Consider the following 24,277-nt stretch of genomic DNA (forward strand, 5'->3'; position numbering starts at 1 on the left):
ACCTGCTGGCAACAGTGGGGCTGAATTGCCGATGGTAGTGGGGACACAGGAACAGGCTTCTCGTGTTCATACCGCACATATCTCTTTAGCAGTGCAGCGCCTCCATCTGCCGTAGGCTCCAGGAACTGAAGGTGATCTCCCATGGTAGAACTTATTACCTCTCCCCCCAGTAAGGTCACACACCAGGCAAGAGGTATATTGCAAATAGGAACGGGTTTATTATTATACTCTGCAATAACAGGAACAAGGCAGGATCTGTCCAATACAGTGTCTCAGGATTCACCGGATGATGGTCCCTGGACCGCCACTACAGGCCAAGGGCACCTGCAGCCGTCCTCACCTCCCTAGCAGAGGTAGAGGTATGGTCTACACTCACTCACCCGGAGGGAAGAGGAATGGAGAAGGCCCAATCTCAGCCTTTCCACTGTATGACCTGCCTTCCTCAAGTAGGGGAATGCACTCCTAACTCCTTTAGGGCGGTCCTGCCCTTAAGTGCAGCCAGGAGGCGGGCATTCCGTTGTCCTCTGCTGTCACTCAAGTGCAGCACCAAAGGGAAGGTAGAAACCCCCATACCAACTACTGGCAACCTGATAATACCAGGGTTTACTGACAGCCCAAGGGCAGAATAGTAGCCATCAGGTGACCTGGCTACATATATATTAGTCCTCAAGGTCAGTTGGCGCTCCCATAAGGCAAAAAAGGTGGTGGTGCACGTCCCATAAGAGTAATATAAAAATACGATACCGCATAAATCTGGAAATCAAGAGACCGCACACAACATGGTGCAGTATAAAAGGTGTATTAGTGAAAATAGTACATCAAATAAAGTCCATGTAAAAGGGACCTTCCTCAGGGTGATGTACAGTATGATGTATGTCTCTTGATTTCCGGATTTATGCAATATCGTGTGTGTGTGTGTGTGTATGTATATATATATATATATATATATATATATATATATATTACACCACTGTCATTAAGGTTATGGTGGGTAAAAAAAGTGACAAAAACCCTACACAGTATGAGTGCTCATTTGCATGTCATTTCCCAGAATCCCTTGCTGCAGTGGAAGTGCTGTATGCTGGGTGACAATGGGGAAAGACAGGGTTGCAGACCTGTCTAAGACATGCAAATGAACATACAGTAATATTTACAGTTGCTATATATATATGTAGCGGACATGTAAAATGGCTACAGTCATCTCTCCTGCTGACAGTAAGGCCTGGTAAGTTGTGGGCATGCCAGCAGTAATTATGGAGGTTTGCCCTCACACCCTGGTGGAGTGCCCTGTGTATGGATGGGAGTGGTCACATGCTCTGACTCCATGGTTAATGATGTCAGAGGTGTGTCAGCTTCCAGAGTATACATAAGGCACAGCACTGAGCCTAAAGTTAGTTCTGCACAGATCTACGTTCAGTTCAGCCAGAGTTCTGCAGGAGCTCTGCAGGTGTTCTGTCAGAGATCTGCATCCAAGTTCAAGTACTAGCCTAAGAGACTGGGGGTTATGTTGTAGTGACCCAGAGGAGACTGTGTCCAGGGACCTGGCACAGGGCAGTGATCCCTGCGGGGATAGGGAATCCCTATCTAAGGAGAGAGACACCTTTTAAAGGGAGGCACTGACTACAGAATGAGTGGCTAAGACTCTACTGCAAGGGGCAGCTAGCCCACATCACCAATAAAGATGTTCTCATTCACAAACCCTCTCGTGTACATGTGTGGAGTGAATGTACAGAGAGGAGCACCACGGAGGAGTTCCTCAACAGGATCATCTCCTTGCGGACGCAGGGACCCTGATGAGGTGGAGGCGCTGCACTGGAACTAGGTGAGACTCAGCACACTACCTCAGCTGCCTGTCTGGACGGGTCCTCCCCACACACCATCATGCGGGAGACTCAGGAGTCCTGTTGCCAACAGGTTCACCACCAGACACTATCACACTGTAATGGGGACCGGTTAGACCACAGGGGCCAATGTGAGATTGGGTGGGTCAGGCCGGGCCAGAAATACCGTTACATATATGTAGCGGTCATGTAAAATGCCTACAGTCATCTCTCCTGCTGGCAGAAAGGCCTGGTAAGTGTGGGCATGCCAGCAGTAATCATGGAGGTTTTCCCTCACACCCTGGTGGGGTGCTCTGTGTATGGCTGGGACTGGTCACATGCTCTGACTCCATGGTTAGTGATGTCAGAGATGTGTCAGCCTCAGAAGCTTACATAAGGCACAGCACTGTGTTCTAAAGTTAGTTGCTAGTGAGTTGCTAGTGAGTTGCTGTGGAGTTGCTGGAAAGTTCTACCTGAGTGCTGAAAGAGTTCTGTCAGTTATGTTATAGTAACTCCATGGGAGGCTGTGTCCAGGGACCTGGCACAGGACAGTGATTCCTGCGGGAATAAGTGAATCCCTGATCTAGGTGACCTACCTATCTAAAGGGAGCACTGGCGAGATGAGCGGCTGAAGATACTCCTTGTGGAGGGCAGTTGCCCTGCCGTGTCAATAAAGATGAGTTCAGCCAGAAACCCTCTCGTGTATCTATCTGTAATGAGTGTACAGAGAGGAGCACCACGGAGGAGTTCCTCGCCAGGATCATCCCCTTGCGGACGCAGGGACCCTGGTGAGGTGGAGGCGCTGCACTGGAACTAGGTGAGACTCAGCACACTACCTCAGCTGCCTGTCTGACGGGTTCTCCCCACACACCATCATGCGGGAGACTCAGGAGTCCTGTAGCCAGCAGGTGCACCATCAGGCATATTCACACTGTAATGGGGTCCGGTTAGACCACAGGGGCCAATGTGAGATTGGGTGGGTCAGGCCGGGCCAGAAATACCGTTACATTTGGAGGCGCTGCTGAGATCAGATCCGTCAACAGGACAGGCTTTTAGCTAGGTCACTTGGAAACAGGGAGAAGTGTCTGCTGCCACTTTGTGCTGCGTAGGGACGGACCTAGGGGTAGTCAGGGGGCTGACGGGATATTGTCAGTTCGCAGGGACAACCTAGGGGCCTGAAGGGAGTGAGGGGTCTGGAGCGGGCTATAGCTGACCGAGTCACCTTGAGGCAGTGCTAGTTGGTAGGATGCCAGAAGGGACAGCCTGTTAACTTGGTCAGGAGTCCTGGAGAGGGTCTGCGCTAGGCTGACCAAGACAGGTAGACGCCCCAAGTACTGCATGGCAGAGCCAGCCAGAGTACCTAGCCATTCCAGACACTCACCGTAGGGAGCACAGACTGGGAGGAAGGAGTCACAGCAGACACTGAGAGAGTGAGCCTAGCCTGAGGTAGTGCAACACTGGGTCACACCTAGATAAGGTACACATGTGGTGGTGCATCTGAGCTAATCTTTATTGTACCGGTGTGGTGGCTGCCCCGCAGAGTGGAGCCTCATGTACGACAACTGTTATGAGAGAGTGGAGGATCCGCGTGGCGCGGAGAACGTAAAATGGCGGACAGAGGCTGATGGGGAGGGCACCCGTGGCGTGCAACCCACTGAAGAGCAGACTGTCGCTGAATTGTCTTTAACGAGTTTGCTCTGGAGCGGAGCGAAGGCTATGGCTGCCCCGTTTTTATCCTGTATGGGACAGCGAGGGGCCACCCTTGAAGAGTGTGAAGAAATTGTTATAATTGGGGGAGAACCCCGTGAGGAGAGCAAACAGATGGACTTTTTGGGCTCAACAGTCAACCAAAATGGCGGTTCCCGCTTGCTAGGGAAACCGCATGGGACAGTTACAGAAAAAATGGCTGCTGCAGGACTTGCAAAAAGCTGGCCGGGAATGGCGCGAACAGCAGAGCCCCGCCCTGATGGGGGGCATGGCGCGAAAGCTATGGCTGCGCCGGGATGGACACTGACTAATTCAGCCCCTGTGCTGAGTCAACCGTTGAGTTTATGGGACCCTCCCCTGATTTCTACCAGGGGGAGTGACTTTCAATTATGGCCTGTGGGGATGCACCCACTGGGCCCAGGGACTGATATCCAGACGGCGCCACTACAAAAAGTAGTTCCGGCCGTGGAGGTGATTTGCAAGCAAAGGTACCTTGTGCAAAAAGCTGCTGCAAGGAGAAGGCGGGAACTAGCCGCGGGAAAGGACTCCAGCTCTGGGGAGGAAATTGGCGCGAAAACGCAGACCGCACCCACCAGGACTGAGAGAGGTGCGGCCTTAATTAAGGGGCATGATATTCCCCTGTGGGACCCGCCCATTATTGCAACCCCTGGGGGCGGGTTCCAACTCTGTCAGAGAAAGGAGGAGCCGAAGCAGGGAGTGGCGGATCCAGCAACTTCCACCAGTCAGTTGCGAGGAACCACAGAGAAGGAGAGACCTGTACAGGAAGTGACTCCTGTACAAAGAATGGCCTGCTCCTCCACTGTGGGCACTATGGTCTCCACCCAGCCCTACTCAGTGCCCGGCGGGGTGCTGGTGGTGAGGGTGGCCAATACTGAGACGGTGGTCGGGCTCTGCCTACAATGCGGGCTGCCCGGAGGTACTGTGAATACGATGGCACGTTGCCCTCATTGCGGGACTTTGTATTTGTGGCCTATGCCCACGTTCATCCCAATACAGCCTGCTGACCCCCCGGTGGATGTGACACGGCGCTCTGCTGAGTCCCCGGGCGCGCTGTGGATCAACCGCGCGAGTCCCGGAGACAGGGGACTGGAGCCGGTCAAGTCGGCTGGGTCACTGGCCATTGAGGCGGCTGGATTAAACCCCGCGACAGGGGCAAAGAGACTTTCACCCCGCCCCGCGACCCCTAGGTCGGGGCGAGGGGACTACTCTGATGAGGACCTTCGTGCGCTGGCGGTAGCAAAAACGGAGCGGAAAAGACAGACGGGAAGAACGACGCCCCGTGGGGTGAGTGACCGGACGTCCCCCGCAGATCGGCGATCCGACCGACGGAGTCCCGCCATCCCAGGACCTGGCGGAGATGGGAGAGAGACGCCTACACCCCTGCGGACGGGTAAGCCAAAAAGCCCTATCTCTTACCTGGTCACAACAGACGGCGAAGCGCTGGAAGGGCCGCGCCAGGCCCAACGCGCACGTGGAGGAACGGCATCACTTCCGGTGGCGACGGCGGAGCAACCGGATGTCGTCGTGGAAGAAGAGATCCCGCATGGGGGTCCAACGCGAGATGGCGACGCTTCCGGTTCCGGGGAGGACGTCACTTCCGGTGGCGACGGCGGAACCCAGGAAGGGGAAGCAGCGACGCTTCGGCGATTGGGGGAAGGTCCCCGACCGCTCGTATTGCCCAGAAAATGGAGAGACGATCTCAGGACTGAGGAGGGTGAGACATCATCCTTGGACCAGTCTACGGACAGCCAGGAGCGGGTCGTAACCCCGTGGGGTCCCGTCCCATGCCCCTATACCCAACCCCATGCCCTAGCTAATGTCCCTACCCCTATCACACGGTCACCGGGTTCACCGCCCAGCTTGGAACTTGTGGACATACCTTTGGGGGGGGAGGAAAAACGGACTGGGGAGAGGCAGCTCAGTGGAGCTACGGAAGGTGATTCACGGGGAGGAGGAGAATTGAGGGTGGCGGATACAGCACCCCAACCGGCAGTAAAGGCTCCGGGGTCCTCGAGGTGGTTCAACTCGCGATCCACAAGGTCGTCAGGGGTATTTTCATTTGATGACGACCGGGAACCAGGGCCTAATCCCTTTAAGGAGACCCGGTGGTGGGCTCCACTATTTGAGGGGTACTCCGCATGGATGGACCGTACTCGGTTCCTCATCCGGCGGGAGGACGTGGTAGATTTCTGGTGGAGAGAGGGAGAGTTTACACCCGAGCAGAGGGACAGGGAATTACAGGAGAGGTGGTTCCAGCTGGAGCGTAGAGACATAGCGCCCATGGGTCCCGACACACTGTCAGATCCAGTAGATCATGATGAGCCCCTATCATGGGTGTTACCTGGGAGGGCAGGTAATGCTGATCTGACCAGGGTCAGTAGGGCGGAGAGGGCTATAATAGTCAAATATAAAAAATCCCATGGGTTGGAGTATCCCTATGTTCCGGAGCCCCTGATGGATGAAATTGAGGACAATAGGGAAACGTGGCTCCGAGAAACTATAGAGCTGTATTTAGCCAATAGGGGGAGTGACATTGTAGGTAAGAAGGCGGAAGAAAGGATAGACACCCTGATGCGAGTGTGGAGCATAGGGAGAAATGTTCACAAACATAGGGTGACCTATGTGCCAGAGAGAGGATCACCTAGGCATTATTATGTTACGGTCCTGGATATGGGTAACCGGGAAGTGAGGAAACCTGACCCAGATCACTATTATTAAGGGGGTACTGAGACATTACGCGGGTTCGTGGCTGCTGGTCGGGGCGGGCTTGGCGGATGACTGTATTCATGTGTACTGTATTATGAGGAAATTTGTGTGATGTTAATTATGTTTTCCGTTACAGTGCTTCCTGGAAAGAGGTATACAAAGTTAGGTCCCAGCGAGGTCGATGGGATTCACCAGGGGGAGAATGTAGCGGTCATGTAAAATGCCTACAGTCATCTCTCCTGCTGGCAGTAAGGCCTGGTAAGTGTGGGCATGCCAGCAGTAATCATGGAGGTTTTCCCTCACACCCTGGTGGGGTGCTCTGTGTATGGCTGGGACTGGTCACATGCTCTGACTCCATGGTTAGTGATGTCAGAGATGTGTCAGCCTCAGAAGCTTACATAAGGCACAGCACTGTGTTCTAAAGTGAGTTGCTAGTGAGTTGCTGTGGAGTTGCTGGAAAGTTCTACCTGAGTGCTGAAAGAGTTCTGTCAGTTATGTTATAGTAACTCCATGGGAGGCTGTGTCCAGGGACCTGGCACAGGACAGTGATTCCTGCGGGAATAAGTGAATCCCTGATCTAGGTGACCTACCTATCTAAAGGGAGCACTGGCGAGATGAGCGGCTGAAGATACTCCTTGTGGAGGGCAGTTGCCCTGCCGTGTCAATAAAGATGAGTTCAGCCAGAAACCCTCTCGTGTATCTATCTGGAATGAGTGTACAGAGAGGAGCACCACGGAGGAGTTCCTCGCCAGGATCATCCCCTTGCGGACGCAGGGACCCTGGTGAGGTGGAGGCGCTGCACTGGAACTAGGTGAGACTCAGCACACTACCTCAGTTGCCTGTCTGACGGGTTCTCCCCACACACCATCATGCGGGAGACTCAGGAGTCCTGTAGCCAGCAGGTGCACCATCAGGCATATTCACACTGTAATGGGGTCCGGTTAGACCACAGGGGCCAATGTGAGATTGGGTGGGTCAGGCCGGGCCAGAAATACCGTTACATATATATATATATATATATATATATATATATATATATTAATTAATTCCTCTGCTATATTTTCTGCCTATAAATGCACTGCCTTCTCATCCAGGGGTTCACAGCCTCAGTTGTGTGTACAGTACTGTAATGTTTATGCGATTTACCTCTCAGGAGCTGCCCTCCCCCCAGATGGGAAGCAGGGACATCCTGACTCCGCTGCTCTTGCTGCAGTCAGGTGGAGCACTTAATTAGGGCAACAATCTCTGCTGACAAAGCTGGGTGGGGGGGGGGGGGGGGCCTCGGTACGGTGTTCTCAGCAGATGTTACTATCCGGGGACTGTCACTTTCCTTGGGAAAGGACAGACCGTGATGTGTGGAAGCGGGTCAGTGAGCTTCTAGTTAGCAACAGGAGCAGATGAACTGCCAACCACGTCAAGTCCGTCCCTATAAACCTACAGAGGAGGCGGCGACGGGTTTATACCCAGCGCATTACTGTCCAGGTGACACAGCCACTGTATGTGTCACAGGCTCTCCTGCAGCGCGTAGTCGGCTCAGGGCTTTCAATGGTCGATAAATACAAAACATTGTGTTATTTGTATATATTGCCAATTTTATTTATCGTTCTGTTCACTGAAGCATTAAGGGTCATTTTACAGCAGCGATATAGCAGCATTATTTTTAACGGCTGTGCTTGCAAATGAGGAATTAATGGCCAATTACTTTTTCACATGCAATGTATTATTAATATTAATAATATTATATTCTCTTCCTATGCACCTATGTTTCAATCCTATCTATACACACCTTATCTGTTCTTCTACTAGGATTGCATCAATGGTGAGCGGTTTGATCCATCTTGTTTCTTTATTATTATTAATAATAATAATAACTATATCTCATATAGAGCTTTTCTCCCAATGGGACTCAAAGCGCGTCACAACACACACAGTCCCCTGCCCAGGGGAGCTTACAATCTATGATTTTGGTGTCTGAGGCACAGGGAGATAAAGTGACTCGCCCAGGGAGCTGACACTGGGAATTGAGCCAGGCTCCCCTGATTCACACTCACACTCAGTGTCTTTACTCACTGAGCCGCTCCTCCTCCCTCGGATAACTGCTGATAACGGCTACTGCCCCATCCCAGGCTGGCGTTGGCCCTGTTTTGCCTTTGTACTATTGCAATGATTATTATTTACACAGGCAAGATGAGACCAGCCAACCTACAGATCTATTATATTAACAATGCCTCATATATTAACCCCGTAGACCCCCAAGTGGCTAGGTAGTCAGGGTAAACCCATAACTCGCTGGACACTTTGCTGATTAAGGGGTTAAATCGGAGCGCGATTTATTCTCTTATTTATTTACTTTTTTAAACAAAGTCTGACACCTAAAGGTATTTATTTTTAATCAATGGGTTAGTATTATTATTATATTATTATTATTATTAGATACAGTGACACAATAAACTCACTCAACATAATGGCGGTCCCTGACTAGCAGACAAATGCTTTTCTGACGCACAAGGGGATCATGCAGTGAAATTATATAAAATAAATAAATGATTTGCACAGGCAAGTACACTCCTGCAGGTTAAGAAAAGACCAAAGACAAATCTAAGCTGTACAATATACAGGTTTAATTGACCAGACTTATTACACGTGCTGTAGGGAGAATTTAGCACAGGAACACACACACACACGTGTGCATCCACACGTCTCACGTCTGCTCCGGACTTATCACTATTGTAACGAGCGCTTTTGATCGGAATCTCCCAGGAGAAAACAGCACCGTATTTAGGAAACGTCCCGTTGCCGACATCGTTTGGAGTTCAGATCCTCTCCATGAACGGCGAAGGAACTCATCAAAGGGATCATTTTCCAAACTCTTCCAGCCGCAATACCACAAATTATTATTATTATTATTATTATTATTATTATCGTTAATCAGAGGCAGAGTTAGCACTTCTGGAATCGCTTGCAATGTGTGGGTTCCCGATGTCACCCTATCGTTTCCAAATCCGGAATGGTTCTCCCCTACTTAACGCGGCCTGTAGCACCAAGCTTGGGTCGCCAAGCTGAGAAGGGTGGGTGGGTCAGTATGTAGCTATAAGGAACAAAAGACTATACGTGTTCAATAGGAGACAGGAAGCTGCGACACTCAACATTTATACCTAGAGTCCATTAGCCATGTAACATCCTTCTGTTATTGCAGACATGGTGCCTATTAGACCAGGGGTGTTCAACTCCAGTCGTCAAGCCAACCCCCCCAACAGGTCAGGTTTTCAGGATATCCCAGCTTCAGCACAGGTGGCTTATCTTTGATTGAGCCACCTGTGCTGAAGCAGGGACTGATTGAGCCACCTGTGCTGAAGCTGGGGCTTATTGAGCCACCTGTGCTGAAGCAAGGATATCCTGAAAACCTGACTTGTTTGGGGGGTGGAGGCCTGGAGTTGAGCACACCTCTATTTGACTCTTGGTATCCTTCCTTATTGCGTGAGCCACTCAGTACCGGGCCCAGTAGCCTGTGCTGGCAGCCAGCCCTTGCCCATTTTTTCTTGGATAACTCTGGATAGTGCAATTCTTTTGCACCCAATTTCACTCGATTTTTTTTTTGCAGCCGGGACAAGAAACCGTGACTGCAGGGTCACCTACAGAACGTGGTGACATCTGATGACATTGTAGCTTTCTATTGGCCGCTAGAGTGAGGCTTACCCTGGTGACTATGTATTTCTAACCATGTATTATTTGTCATCTTAACTCTGTGCCCAGGACAGACGTGACAACGAGAGGTAACTCTCACTGTATTACTTCCTGGTAACGCATTTCATAAATAAATAATGTGGGGGGGGGGGGGGGGTTGAGGGGGAGGCACCATACCACCACACCACACATTGTCTCAGAGGGACCCCCTGATTCAGGTAATAGAATACAAACACCCCTGCCCAGATTAGGCCCTTAAAGCTGCAGTTCAGGCAATATCCTGCATGTGTGTGTTTTTTTTTTTAAATAAATCAGTTCTGTAGTAAGAAGAAATAATTTTAGCATTTTTGTGTTTAAAAAAAAAACAACAACTTTGAAAGACCAATTTTCTTGTATTCTATTTTAACAAGCATGCTTGTTCCTATAGCAACCATTTACATTCCCCATATTTAAAGATGTCGCCAAACTTTGCCGATCAATAGACAGAGAATGAATTGACCGGCAGCTATGCAGGTTTTTAGGTAAGTAAAGATTGCCCACATGAAACTATTGAAGTTTAAAAAAAAAACGGGAGCCTGAACTGCATCTTTAAGAGGCAGATCCGGAGTGTGTGAGGCCGAGTGTGCCTGTGTGCCTGTGTGCCTGTGTGCCTGTGTGCCTGTGTGCCTGTGTGCCTGTGTGCCTGTGTGCCTGTGTGCCTGTGTGCCTGTGTGCCTGTGTGCCTGTGTGCCGTGTTTGGTTACGATATGAGAACTCTAGATGAATCTGCACATTACTGGATTAAACAGGTATCTATCTACCTGCTCAGAACTGGGTCACGCACTGCCTGAGAGCCTGTAAGGTTACGGCCGTGTGAGGCTCTGCCCGGCTGCTGGGATGCAGAACATACAAACATCCCTTTTTGGCACCAGGCTTTCTGGTTTATACCGGCAACAAGATCCATGAATACTGTGAGCCGAGACAGGATGTGATAGGAATATAATAAAGGGTAAAAAGCAGTGTAAACCTTTGTAGTGGGTATAGCATAACAGAACAAACATAAACCCCTTCAGTGCCTGAAAGCAACCCACATATTGTGATGTCGCGCACATTTTACCTTGGAGACCCTGCGGTTACCGGTTTAGTTGCCGCTGTTCCTCTCTGGGTTTTCAAAGATGGCGCCCACGGTCATCCAATAGAAAGCCACAACGTCATTCCTCCTGGAGACGTGGCGCCTTCATATTGGCCCACAAGTCCCATGGGATTTAGTGGCCATTTTGATTTCCCTAGTCGGATCAGAAATAGCGGCAACTAGAGCGGTAAGTGCCGCGGGAGACCGGGCTATTTACACCTTGTTACCAGGATCATTCATTGAGCAAAACAGGGTAGAGAAATGAATGGTAGTTTATTCGGGTTTAAATCCGCATACACACGGTGCAACACAAAATACAGACAAAAAGACGCACTTCCTGGGCCTGGGGGCGAAAACCAGACTTTCCGCGCTGCGCGGCACGGGAAAGGGAACACATGCTGTCTCTTTATTTCTGCCTTATTTCCCCACACACTCTCCCTGGGACTCAGTTTGGACTCTCCTATATACTGTTTGTGGGTAGGGTTGCCAGGTGCCCGGTACGGAACCGGACAGGCCGGTATTTGGTTACTAGGGTTGCCAGGTGCCCGGTACGGAACCGGACAGGCCGGTATTTGGTTACTAGGGTTGCCAGGTGCCCGGTACGGAACCGGACAGGCCGGTATTTGGTTACTAGGGTTGCCAGGTGCCCGGTACGGAACCGGACAGGCCGGTATTTGGTTACTAGGGTTGCCAGGTGCCCGGTACGGAACCGGACAGGCCGGTATTTGGTTACTAGGGTTGCCAGGTGCCCGGTACGGAACCGGACAGGCCGGTATTTGGTTACTAGGGTTGCCAGGTGCCCGGTACGGAACCGGACAGGCCGGTATTTGGTTAGTAGGGTTGCCAGGTGCCCGGTACGGAACCGGACAGGCCGGTATTTGGTTACTAGGGTTGCCAGGTGCCCGGTACGGAACCGGACAGGCCGGTATTTGGTTACTAGGGTTGCCAGGTGCCCGGTACGGAACCGGACAGGCCGGTATTTGGTTACTAGGGTTGCCAGGTGCCCGGTATGGAACCGGACAGGCCGGTATTTGGTTACTAGGGTTGCAAGGTGCCCGGTATGGAACCGGACAGGCCGGTATTTGGTTACTAGGGTTGCCAGGTGCCCGGTACGGAACCGGACAGGCCGGTATTTGGTTACTAGGGTTGCCAGGTGCCCGGTACGGAACCGGACAGGCCGGTATTTGGTTACTAGGGTTGCCAGGTGCCCGGTATGGAACCGGACAGGCCGGTATTTGGTTACTAGGGTTGCCAGGTGCCCGGTATGGAACCGGACAGGCCGGTATTTGGTTACTAGGGTTGCCAGGTGCCCGGTACGGAACCGGACAGGCCGGTATTTGGTTACTAGGGTTGCCAGGTGTCCGGTACGGAACCGGACAGGCCGGTATTTGGTTACTAGGGTTGCCAGGTGCCCGGTATGGAACCGGACAGGCCGGTATTTGGTTACTAGGGTTGCCAGGTGCCCGGTATGGAACCGGACAGGCCGGTATTTGGTTACTAGGGTTGCCAGGTGCCCGGTATGGAACCGGACAGGCCGGTATTTGGTTACTAGGGTTGCCAGGTGCCCGGTATGGAACCGGACAGGCCGGTATTTGGTTACTAGGGTTGCCAGGTGCCCGGTATGGAACCGGACAGGCCGGTATTTGGTTACTAGGGTTGCCAGGTGTCCGGTATGGAACCGGACAGGCCGGTATTCGGTTACTAGGGTTGCCAGGTGCCCGGTATGGAACCGGGCAGGCCGGTATTTGGTTACTAGGGTTGCCAGGTGCCCGGTATGGAACCGGACAGGCCGGTATTTGGTTACTAGGGTTGCCAGGTGCCCGGTATGGAACCGGACAGGCCGGTATTTGGTTACTAGGGTTGCCAGGTGCCCGGTATGGAACCGGACAGGCCGGTATTTGGTTACTAGGGTTGCCAGGTGCCCGGTATGGAACCGGACAGGCCGGTATTTGGTTACTAGGGTTGCCAGGTGTCCGGTATGGAACCGGACAGGCCGGTATTCGGTTACTAGGGTTGACAGGTGCCCGGTATGGAACCGGGCAGGCCGGTATTTGGTTACTAGGGTTGCCAGGTGCCCGGTATGGAACCGGACAGGCCGGTATTTGGTTACTAGGGTTGCCAGGTGCCCGGTATGGAACCGGACAGGCCGGTATTTGGTTACTAGGGTTGCCAGGTGCCCGGTATGGAACCGGACAGGCCGGTATTTGGTTACTAGGGTTGCCAGGTGCCCGGTATGGAACCGGACAGGCCGGTATTTGGTTACTAGGGTTGCCAGGTGCCCGGTATGGAACCGGACAGGCCGGTATTTGGTTACTAGGGTTGCCAGGTGTCCGGTATGGAACCGGACAGGCCGGTATTCGGTTACTAGGGTTGCCAGGTGCCCGGTATGGAACCGGGCAGGCCGGTATTTGGTTACTAGGGTTGCCAGGTGCCCGGTATGGAACCGGACAGGCCGGTATTTGGTTACTAGGGTTGCCAGGTGCCCGGTATGGAACCGGACAGGCCGGTATTTGGTTACTAGGGTTGCCAGGTGCCCGGTATGGAACCGGACAGCCCGGTATTTGGTTACTAGGGTTGCCAGGTGCCCGGTATGGAACCGGACAGCCCGGTATTTGGTTACTAGGGTTGCCAGGTGTCCGGTATGGAACCGGACAGGCCGGTATTCGGTTACTAGGGTTGCCAGGTGCCCGGTATGGAACCGGGCAGGCCGGTATTTGGTTACTAGGGTTGCCAGGTGCCCGGTATGGAACCGGACAGGCCGGTATTTGGTTACTAGGGTTGCCAGGTGCCCGGTATGGAACCGGACAGGCCGGTATTTGGTTACTAGGGTTGCCAGGTGTCCGGTATGGAACCGGACAGGCCGGTATTTGGTTACTTGGGTTGCCAGGTGCCCGGTATGGAACCGGACAGGCCGGTATTTGGTTACTAGGGTTGCCAGGTGCCCGGTATGGAACCGGACAGGCCGGTATTTGGTTACTAGGGTTGCCAGGTGCCCGGTATGGAACCGGACAGGCCGGTATTTGGTTACTAGGGTTGCCAGGTGTCCGGTATGGAACCGGACAGGCCGGTATTCGGTTACTAGGGTTGCCAGGTGCCCGGTATGGATCCGGGCAGGCCGGTATTCGGTTACTAGGGTTGCCAGGTGCCCGGTATGGAACCGGACAGGCCGGTATTTGGTTACTAGGGTTGCCAGGTGCCCGGTATGGAACCGGACAGGCCGGTATTTGGTTACTAGGGTTGCCAGGTGCCCGGTATGGAACCGGACAGGCCGGTATTTGGTTACTAGGGTTGCCAGGTGCCCGGTATGGAACCGGACAGGCCGGTATTTGGTTACTAGGGTTGCCAGGTGTCCGGTATGGAACCGGACAGGCCGGTATTCGGTTACTAGGGTTGCCAGGTGCCCGGTATGGAACCGGACAGGCCGGTATTCGGTTACTAGGGTTGCCAGGTGCCCGGTACGGAACCGGACAGGCCGGTATTTGGTTAGTAGGGTTGCCAGGTGCCCGGTACGGAACCGGACAGGCCGGTATTTGGTTACTAGGGTTGCCAGGTGCCCGGTACGGAACCGGACAGGCCGGTATTTGGTTACTAGGGTTGCCAGGTGCCCGGTATGGAACCGGACAGGCCGGTATTTGGTTACTAGGGTTGCCAGGTGCCCGGTATGGAACCGGACAGGCCGGTATTTGGTTACTAGGGTTGCAAGGTGCCCGGTATGGAACCGGACAGGCCGGTATTTGGTTACTAGGGTTGCCAGGTGCCCGGTACGGAACCGGACAGGCCGGTATTTGGTTACTAGGGTTGCCAGGTGCCCGGTATGGAACCGGACAGGCCGGTATTTGGTTACTAGGGTTGCCAGGTGTCCGGTATGGAACCGGACAGGCCGGTATTCGGTTACTAGGGTTGCCAGGTGCCCGGTATGGAACCGGGCAGGCCGGTATTTGGTTACTAGGGTTGCCAGGTGCCCGGTATGGAACCGGACAGGCCGGTATTTGGTTACTAGGGTTGCCAGGTGCCCGGTATGGAACCGGACAGGCCGGTATTTGGTTACTAGGGTTGCCAGGTGCCCGGTATGGAACCGGACAGCCCGGTATTTGGTTACTAGGGTTGCCAGGTGCCCGGTATGGAACCGGACAGCCCGGTATTTGGTTACTAGGGTTGCCAGGTGTCCGGTATGGAACCGGACAGGCCGGTATTCGGTTACTAGGGTTGCCAGGTGCCCGGTATGGAACCGGGCAGGCCGGTATTTGGTTACTAGGGTTGCCAGGTGCCCGGTATGGAACCGGACAGGCCGGTATTTGGTTACTAGGGTTGCCAGGTGCCCGGTATGGAACCGGACAGGCCGGTATTTGGTTACTAGGGTTGCCAGGTGTCCGGTATGGAACCGGACAGGCCGGTATTTGGTTACTTGGGTTGCCAGGTGCCCGGTATGGAACCGGACAGGCCGGTATTTGGTTACTAGGGTTGCCAGGTGCCCGGTATGGAACCGGACAGGCCGGTATTTGGTTACTAGGGTTGCCAGGTGCCCGGTATGGAACCGGACAGGCCGGTATTTGGTTACTAGGGTTGCCAGGTGTCCGGTATGGAACCGGACAGGCCGGTATTCGGTTACTAGGGTTGCCAGGTGCCCGGTATGGATCCGGGCAGGCCGGTATTCGGTTACTAGGGTTGCCAGGTGCCCGGTATGGAACCGGACAGGCCGGTATTTGGTTACTAGGGTTGCCAGGTGCCCGGTATGGAACCGGACAGGCCGGTATTTGGTTACTAGGGTTGCCAGGTGCCCGGTATGGAACCGGACAGGCCGGTATTTGGTTACTAGGGTTGCCAGGTGCCCGGTATGGAACCGGACAGGCCGGTATTTGGTTACTAGGGTTGCCAGGTGTCCGGTATGGAACCGGACAGGCCGGTATTCGGTTACTAGGGTTGCCAGGTGCCCGGTATGGAACCGGACAGGCCGGTATTCGGTTACTAGGGTTGCCAGGTGCCCGGTACGGAACCGGACAGGCCGGTATTTGGTTAGTAGGGTTGCCAGGTGCCCGGTACGGAACCGGACAGGCCGGTATTTGGTTACTAGGGTTGCCAGGTGCCCGGTACGGAACCGGACAGGCCGGTATTTGGTTACTAGGGTTGCCAGGTGCCCGGTATGGAACCGGACAGGCCGGTATTTGGTTACTAGGGTTGCCAGGTGCCCGGTATGGAACCGGACAGGCCGGTATTTGGTTACTAGGGTTGCAAGGTGCCCGGTATGGAACCGGACAGGCCGGTATTTGGTTACTAGGGTTGCCAGGTGCCCGGTACGGAACCGGACAGGCCGGTATTTGGTTACTAGGGTTGCCAGGTGCCCGGTACGGAACCGGACAGGCCGGTATTTGGTTACTAGGGTTGCCAGGTGCCCGGTATGGAACCGGACAGGCCGGTATTTGGTTACTAGGGTTGCCAGGTGCCCGGTATGGAACCGGACAGGCCGGTATTTGGTTACTAGGGTTGCCAGGTGCCCGGTACGGAACCGGACAGGCCGGTATTTGGTTACTAGGGTTGCCAGGTGTCCGGTACGGAACCGGACAGGCCGGTATTTGGTTACTAGGGTTGCCAGGTGCCCGGTATGGAACCGGACAGGCCGGTATTTGGTTACTAGGGTTGCCAGGTGCCCGGTATGGAACCGGACAGGCCGGTATTTGGTTACTAGGGTTGCCAGGTGCCCGGTATGGAACCGGACAGGCCGGTATTTGGTTACTAGGGTTGCCAGGTGCCCGGTATGGAACCGGACAGGCCGGTATTTGGTTACTAGGGTTGCCAGGTGTCCGGTATGGAACCGGACAGGCCGGTATTCGGTTACTAGGGTTGCCAGGTGCCCGGTATGGAACCGGGCAGGCCGGTATTTGGTTACTAGGGTTGCCAGGTGCCCGGTATGGAACCGGACAGGCCGGTATTTGGTTACTAGGGTTGCCAGGTGCCCGGTATGGAACCGGACAGGCCGGTATTTGGTTACTAGGGTTGCCAGGTGCCCGGTATGGAACCGGACAGGCCGGTATTTGGTTACTAGGGTTGCCAGGTGCCCGGTATGGAACCGGACAGGCCGGTATTTGGTTACTAGGGTTGCCAGGTGTCCGGTATGGAACCGGACAGGCCGGTATTCGGTTACTAGGGTTGACAGGTGCCCGGTATGGAACCGGGCAGGCCGGTATTTGGTTACTAGGGTTGCCAGGTGCCCGGTATGGAACCGGACAGGCCGGTATTTGGTTACTAGGGTTGCCAGGTGCCCGGTATGGAACCGGACAGGCCGGTATTTGGTTACTAGGGTTGCCAGGTGCCCGGTATGGAACCGGACAGGCCGGTATTTGGTTACTAGGGTTGCCAGGTGCCCGGTATGGAACCGGACAGGCCGGTATTTGGTTACTAGGGTTGCCAGGTGCCCGGTATGGAACCGGACAGGCCGGTATTTGGTTACTAGGGTTGCCAGGTGTCCGGTATGGAACCGGACAGGCCGGTATTCGGTTACTAGGGTTGCCAGGTGCCCGGTATGGAACCGGGCAGGCCGGTATTTGGTTACTAGGGTTGCCAGGTGCCCGGTATGGAACCGGACAGGCCGGTATTTGGTTACTAGGGTTGCCAGGTGCCCGGTATGGAACCGGACAGGCCGGTATTTGGTTACTAGGGTTGCCAGGTGCCCGGTATGGAACCGGACAGCCCGGTATTTGGTTACTAGGGTTGCCAGGTGCCCGGTATGGAACCGGACAGCCCGGTATTTGGTTACTAGGGTTGCCAGGTGTCCGGTATGGAACCGGACAGGCCGGTATTCGGTTACTAGGGTTGCCAGGTGCCCGGTATGGAACCGGGCAGGCCGGTATTTGGTTACTAGGGTTGCCAGGTGCCCGGTATGGAACCGGACAGGCCGGTATTTGGTTACTAGGGTTGCCAGGTGCCCGGTATGGAACCGGACAGGCCGGTATTTGGTTACTAGGGTTGCCAGGTGTCCGGTATGGAACCGGACAGGCCGGTATTTGGTTACTTGGGTTGCCAGGTGCCCGGTATGGAACCGGACAGGCCGGTATTTGGTTACTAGGGTTGCCAGGTGCCCGGTATGGAACCGGACAGGCCGGTATTTGGTTACTAGGGTTGCCAGGTGCCCGGTATGGAACCGGACAGGCCGGTATTTGGTTACTAGGGTTGCCAGGTGTCCGGTATGGAACCGGACAGGCCGGTATTCGGTTACTAGGGTTGCCAGGTGCCCGGTATGGATCCGGGCAGGCCGGTATTCGGTTACTAGGGTTGCCAGGTGCCCGGTATGGAACCGGACAGGCCGGTATTTGGTTACTAGGGTTGCCAGGTGCCCGGTATGGAACCGGACAGGCCGGTATTTGGTTACTAGGGTTGCCAGGTGCCCGGTATGGAACCGGACAGGCCGGTATTTGGTTACTAGGGTTGCCAGGTGCCCGGTATGGAACCGGACAGGCCGGTATTTGGTTACTAGGGTTGCCAGGTGTCCGGTATGGAACCGGACAGGCCGGTATTCGGTTACTAGGGTTGCCAGGTGCCCGGTATGGAACCGGACAGGCCGGTATTCGGTTACTAGGGTTGCCAGGTGCCCGGTATGGAACCGGACAGGCCGGTATTCGGTTACTAGGGTTGCCAGGTGTCCGGTATGGAACCGGACAGGCCGGTATTTGGTTACTAGGGTTGCCAGGTGCCCGGTATGGAACCGGACAGGCCGGTATTCGGTTACTAGGGTTGCCAGGTGCCCGGTATGGAACCGGACAGGCCGGTATTCGGTTACTAGGGTTGCCAGGTGTCCGGTATGGAACCGGACAGGCCGGTATTTGGTTACTAGGGTTGCCAGGTGCCCGGTATGGAACCGGACAGGCCGGTATTTGGTTACTAGGGTTGCCAAGTGACCGGTATGGAACCGGACAGGCCGGTATTTGGTTACTAGGGTTGCCAGGTGCCCGGTATGGAACCGGACAGGCCGGTATTCGGTTACTAGGGTTGCCAGGTGCCCGGTATGGAACCGGGCAGGCCGGTATTCGGTTACTAGGGTTGCCAGGTGCCCGGTATGGAACCGGACAGGCCGGTATTTGGTTACTAGGGTTGCCAGGTGCCCGGTATGGAACCGGACAGGCCGGTATTTGGTTACTAGGGTTGCCAGGTGCCCGGTATGGAACCGGACAGGCCGGTATTCGGTTCCCCTGTCCGGCAAAATATGAGAGATACAGTAATACTGGACATGGGATAGAGCAGGCCTGCTGCTGCTGCTAGGGGGCTGGGCTGTTGCTGCTGTGTAATTCAGCCAATCAGGAGGTGACGGGAGCCTGGGGGGTGGGGCCAAAGAGCTGAGGAAAAGCATGCAGCACAGGTGAGGCTGTGTGTGTCTGTGTGTCTGTGTGTCTGTGTGTCTGTGTGTCTGTGTGTCTGTGTGTCTGTGTGTCTGTGTGTCTCAGTGTCCTGCCTGTGTGTGTGTGTCTCAGTGTCCTGCCTGTGTGTGTCTCAATGTCCTGCCTGTGTGTGTGTCTCATTGTCCTGTCTGTGTGTGTGTGTGTGTGTCTGTGTCCTGACTGTGGGTCTGTGTGTCTGTCTCAGTGTCCTGCCTCTGTGTGTGTCTCATTGTCCTGCCTGTGTGTGTGTCTCATTGTCCTGCCTGTGTGTGTGTGTGTGTGTCTCAGTGTCCTGCCTGTGTGTGTGTGTGTCTCAGTGTCCTGCCTCTGTGTGTGTGTGTGTGTGTGTGTGTGTGTGTATGTGTGTGTGTCTCAATGTCCTGCCTGTGTGTGTCTCAATGTCCTGCCTGTGTGTGTGTGTGTGTCTCAATCTCCTGCCTGTGTGTGTGTGTCTCACTGTCCTGCCCATGTGTGTCTCAATCTCCTGCCTGTGTGTGTGTGTCTCACTGTCCTGCCTGTGTGTGTCTCAATGTCCTGCCTGTGTGTGTGTGTCTCATTGTCCTGTCTGTGTGTATGTGTGTGTGTCTGTGTCCTGACTGTGGGTCTGTGTGTCTGTCTCAGTGTCCTGCCTCTGTGTGTGTCTCATTGTCCTGCCTGTGTGTGTGTGTGTGTCTCAGTGTCCTGCCTGTGTGTGTGTGTGTCTCATTGTCCTGTCTGTGTGTGTGTGTCTGTGTCCTGCCTGTGTGTGTGTGTCTCATTGTCCTGTCTGTGTGTGTGTCTCAGTGTCCTGCCTGTGTGTCTGTGTGTCTGTCTCAGTGTCCGGTGAACCGGACAGGCCGGTATTTGGTTACTAGGGTTGCCAGGTGTCCGGTATGGAACCGGACAGGCCGGTATTCGGTTCCTAGGGTTGCCAGGTGCCCGGTATGGAACCGGACAGGCCGGTATTTGGTTACTAGGGTTGCCAGGTGCCCGGTATGGAACCGGACAGGCCGGTATTTGGTTCCTAGGGTTGCCAGGTGTCCGGTATGGAACCGGACAGGCCGGTATTCGGTTCCTAGGGTTGCCAGGTGCCCGGTATGGAACCGGACAGGCCGGTATTCGGTTACTAGGGTTGCCAGGTGCCCGGTATGGAACCGGACAGGCCGGTATTCGGTTACTAGGGTTGCCAGGTGCCCGGTACGGAACCGGACAGGCCGGTATTTGGTTACTAGGGTTGCCAGGTGCCCGGTACGGAACCGGACAGGCCGGTATTTGGTTACTAGGGTTGCCAGGTGCCCGGTATGGAACCGGACAGGCCGGTATTTGGTTACTAGGGTTGCCAGGTGTCCGGTATGGAACCGGACAGGCCGGTATTTGGTTACTAGGGTTGCCAGGTGCCCGGTATGGAACCGGGCAGGCCGGTATTTGGTTACTAGGGTTGCCAGGTGCCCGGTATGGAACCGGACAGGCCGGTATTTGGTTACTAGGGTTGCTAGGTGCCCGGTATGGAACCGGACAGGCCGGTATTTGGTTACTAGGGTTGCCAGGTGCCCGGTATGGAACCGGACAGGCCGGTATTTGGTTACTAGGGTTGCCAGGTGCCCGGTATGGAACCAGACAGGCCGGTATTTGGTTACTAGGGTTGCCAGGTGCCCGGTATGGAACCGGACAGGCCGGTATTTGGTTACTAGGGTTGCCAGGTGTCCGGTATGGAACCGGATAGGCCGGTATTTGGTTACTAGGGTTGCCAGGTGCCCGGTATGGAACCGGACAGGCCGGTATTTGGTTACTAGGGTTGCCAGGTGCCCGGTATGGAACCGGACAGGCCGGTATTTGGTTACTAGGGTTGCCAGGTGCCCGGTATGGAACCGGACAGGCCGGTATTTGGTTACTAGGGTTGCCAGGTGCCCGGTACGGAACCGGACAGGCCGGTATTTGGTTACTAGGGTTGCCAGGTGCCCGGTACGGAACCGGACAGGCCGGTATTTGGTTAGTAGGGTTGCCAGGTGCCCGGTACGGAACCGGACAGGCCGGTATTTGGTTACTAGGGTTGCCAGGTGCCCGGTATGGAACCGGACAGGCCGGTATTTGGTTACTAGGGTTGCCAGGTGCCCGGTATGGAACCGGACAGGCCGGTATTTGGTTACTAGGGTTGCCAGGTGCCCGGTATGGAACCGGACAGGCCGGTATTTGGTTACTAGGGTTGCCAGGTGTCCGGTATGGAACCGGACAGGCCGGTATTTGGTTACTAGGGTTGCCAGGTGCCCGGTATGGAACCGGACAGGCCGGTATTTGGTTACTAGGGTTGCCAGGTGCCCGGTATGGAACCGGACAGGCCGGTATTTGGTTACTAGGGTTGCCAGGTGCCCGGTATGGAACCGGACAGGCCGGTATTTGGTTCCCCTGTCCGGCAAAATATGAGAGATACAGTAATACTGGACATGGGATAGAGCAGGCCTGCTGCTGCTGCTAGGGGGCTGGGCTGTTGCTGCTGTGTAATTCAGCCAATCAGGAGGTGACGGGAGCCTGGGGGGTGGGGCCAAAGAGCTGAGGAAAAGCATGCAGCACAGGTGAGGCTGTGTGTGTCTGTGTGTCTGTGTGTCTGTGTGTCTGTGTGTCTGTGTGTCTGTGTGTCTGTGTGTCTGTGTGTCTGTGTGTCTGTGTGTCTGTGTGTCTGTGTGTCTGTGTGTCTGTGTGTCTGTGTCCTGCCTGTGTGTGTGTGTCTCAGTGTCCTGCCTGTGTGTGTCTCAATGTCCTGCCTGTGTGTGTGTCTCATTGTCCTGTCTGTGTGTGTGTGTGTGTCTGTGTCCTGACTGTGGGTCTGTGTGTCTGTCTCAGTGTCCTGCCTCTGTGTGTGTCTCATTGTCCTGCCTGTGTGTGTGTCTCATTGTCCTGCCTGTGTGTGTGTGTGTGTCTCAGTGTCCTGCCTGTGTGTGTGTGTGTCTCAGTGTCCTGCCTCTGTGTGTGTGTGTGTGTGTGTGTGTGTGTGTGTGTGTGTGTGTGTGTGTGTGTGTGTATGTGTGTGTGTCTCAATGTCCTGCCTGTGTGTGTCTCAATGTCCTGCCTGTGTGTGTGTGTGTGTCTCAATCTCCTGCCTGTGTGTGTGTGTCTCACTGTCCTGCCCATGTGTGTCTCAATCTCCTGCCTGTGTATGTGTGTCTCACTGTCCTGCCTGTGTGTGTCTCAATGTCCTGCCTGTGTGTGTGTGTCTCATTGTCCTGTCTGTGTGTATGTGTGTGTGTCTGTGTCCTGACTGTGGGTCTGTTTGTCTGTCTCAGTGTCCTGCCTCTGTGTGTGTCTCATTGTCCTGCCTGTGTGTGTGTGTGTGTGTCTCAGTGTCCTGCCTGTGTGTGTGTGTCTCATTGTCCTGCCTGTGTGTTTCTCATTGTCCTGCCTGTGTGTGTGTGTCTCATTGTCCTGCCTGTGTGTGTGTGTCTCAGTGTCCTGCCTGTGTGTGTCTCAATGTCCTGCCTGTGTGTGTGTGTCTGTGTCCTGCCTGTGTGTGTGTGTGTGTGTGTGTGTGTCTCAGTGTCCTGCCTGTGTGTGTGTCTCAGTGTCCTGCCTGTGTGTCTGTGTGTCTCAGTGTCCTGCCTGTGTGTGTGTCTCAGTGTCCTGCCTGTGCGTGTGTGTCTCAGTGTCCTGCCTGTGTGTGTGTCTCAGTGTCCTGCCTGTGTGTGTCTCAGTGTGTGTCTGTCTATCTGTGTCCTGTCTGTATATGTGTGTCTCAGTGTCCTGCCTGTGTGTGTGTCTGTGTGTCTGTGTGTGTCTGTGTGTGTGTGTGTCTATGTCTCAGTGTGTGTGTGTGTGTGGTGACAGTACATACAGTACTGACAACTTTGCTTAATTGCTCACTCACCCTCACTTTTCTTTTCCTATACTAACAGTCTTCCTATTTTCAAGATCTATTAAAAATAACCAGCATTGTAAATTCTCAGAAAGGCTCCATAACTTAGTGTGTGTCTCAGTGTCCTGCCTGTGTGTGTGTGTGTGTGTGTGTGTGTGTGTGTGTGTGTGTGTGTCTGTGTGTGTGTCTGTGTGTGTGTGTGTGTGTGTGTGTGTGTGTGTGTGTGTGTCTGTGTGTGTGTGTCTGTGTGTGTATATGTCTCAGTGTGTGTGTGGTGACAGTACATACAGTACTGACAACTTTGCTTAATTGCTCACTCACCCTCACTTTTCTTTTCCTATACTAACAGTCTTCCTATTTTCAAGATCTATTAAAAATAACCTGCATTGTAAATTCTCAGAAAGGCTCCATAACTTAGCTCTCATCACAGCAGCATTGCAATCTCTGCAGCACCCTTACTTACATATCTCAGCTCTCATCACAGCAGCGTTGCAATCTCTGCAGCACCCTTACTTACTGATCTCAGCCCTCATCCCAGCAGCATTGCAATCTCTGCAGCACCCTTACTTACTGATCTCAGCCCTCATCACAGCAGCATTGCAATCTCTGCAGCACCCTTACTTACAGATCACCCCCAAGCAGGCAGAGCAGGTTACTTATTCAATGGCATGATTCAATATGCAATTTAAAGCTGGATTTTGAAGTCTAAATTTGAAAGCTACTGTACTGATAATGACAGAGAGAAGGGGGGGGGGGAGAGGATGAAGGGAGGGGGGAGGAGAGGATGGGGGAATGAGAGAGGATGAAGGGAGGGGGAGGAGGGGATGGGGGATGAGAGAGGATGAAGGGAGGGGGTGAGAGGACAAAGGGAGGTAGGAGGGTGATAAGACAAGGGGGGGAGAGAGAGAGGATGAAGGGAGGGGGAAGGAGGGGATGGGGGATGAGAGGATGAAGGGAGGGGGCGAGAGGACAAAGGGGGTAGGAGGGTGAGAGGACAAGGGGGGGGAGAGAGGATGACGAGGGGGTGCAACAATCTTGG

The 24,277-nt window shown here is 54.1% G+C and overlaps 1 protein-coding gene across 7 annotated transcripts in view; it reads left to right on the forward strand.

The window, feature by feature from the left end:
- LOC142477723 (uncharacterized) overlaps window positions 1-24,277 on the forward strand; it is a 43,760-nt gene that overhangs the window by 17,485 nt on the left and 1,998 nt on the right. The window contains exons 1-2 of one of the 7 annotated variants that reach the window (XM_075582396.1): window positions 1,855-7,065; window positions 9,856-10,027. The exons of 3 other annotated variants lie outside the window; for them this stretch is intronic. In XM_075582396.1, the coding sequence (XP_075438511.1) occupies window positions 3,372-6,266 (2,895 nt within the window). In that variant the 5' untranslated portion in view covers window positions 1,855-3,371 and the 3' untranslated portion in view covers window positions 6,267-7,065; window positions 9,856-10,027. Of the gene's footprint in view, window positions 1-1,854; window positions 7,066-9,855; window positions 10,028-24,277 lie in introns of those variants that run through there. 3 more of the 7 variants (XM_075582375.1, XR_012793012.1, XM_075582404.1) reach the window with 3 other exon arrangements.

Source organism: Ascaphus truei, chromosome 1 (assembly GCF_040206685.1).
Source record: "Ascaphus truei isolate aAscTru1 chromosome 1, aAscTru1.hap1, whole genome shotgun sequence".
Taxonomy (NCBI): domain Eukaryota; kingdom Metazoa; phylum Chordata; class Amphibia; order Anura; family Ascaphidae; genus Ascaphus; species Ascaphus truei.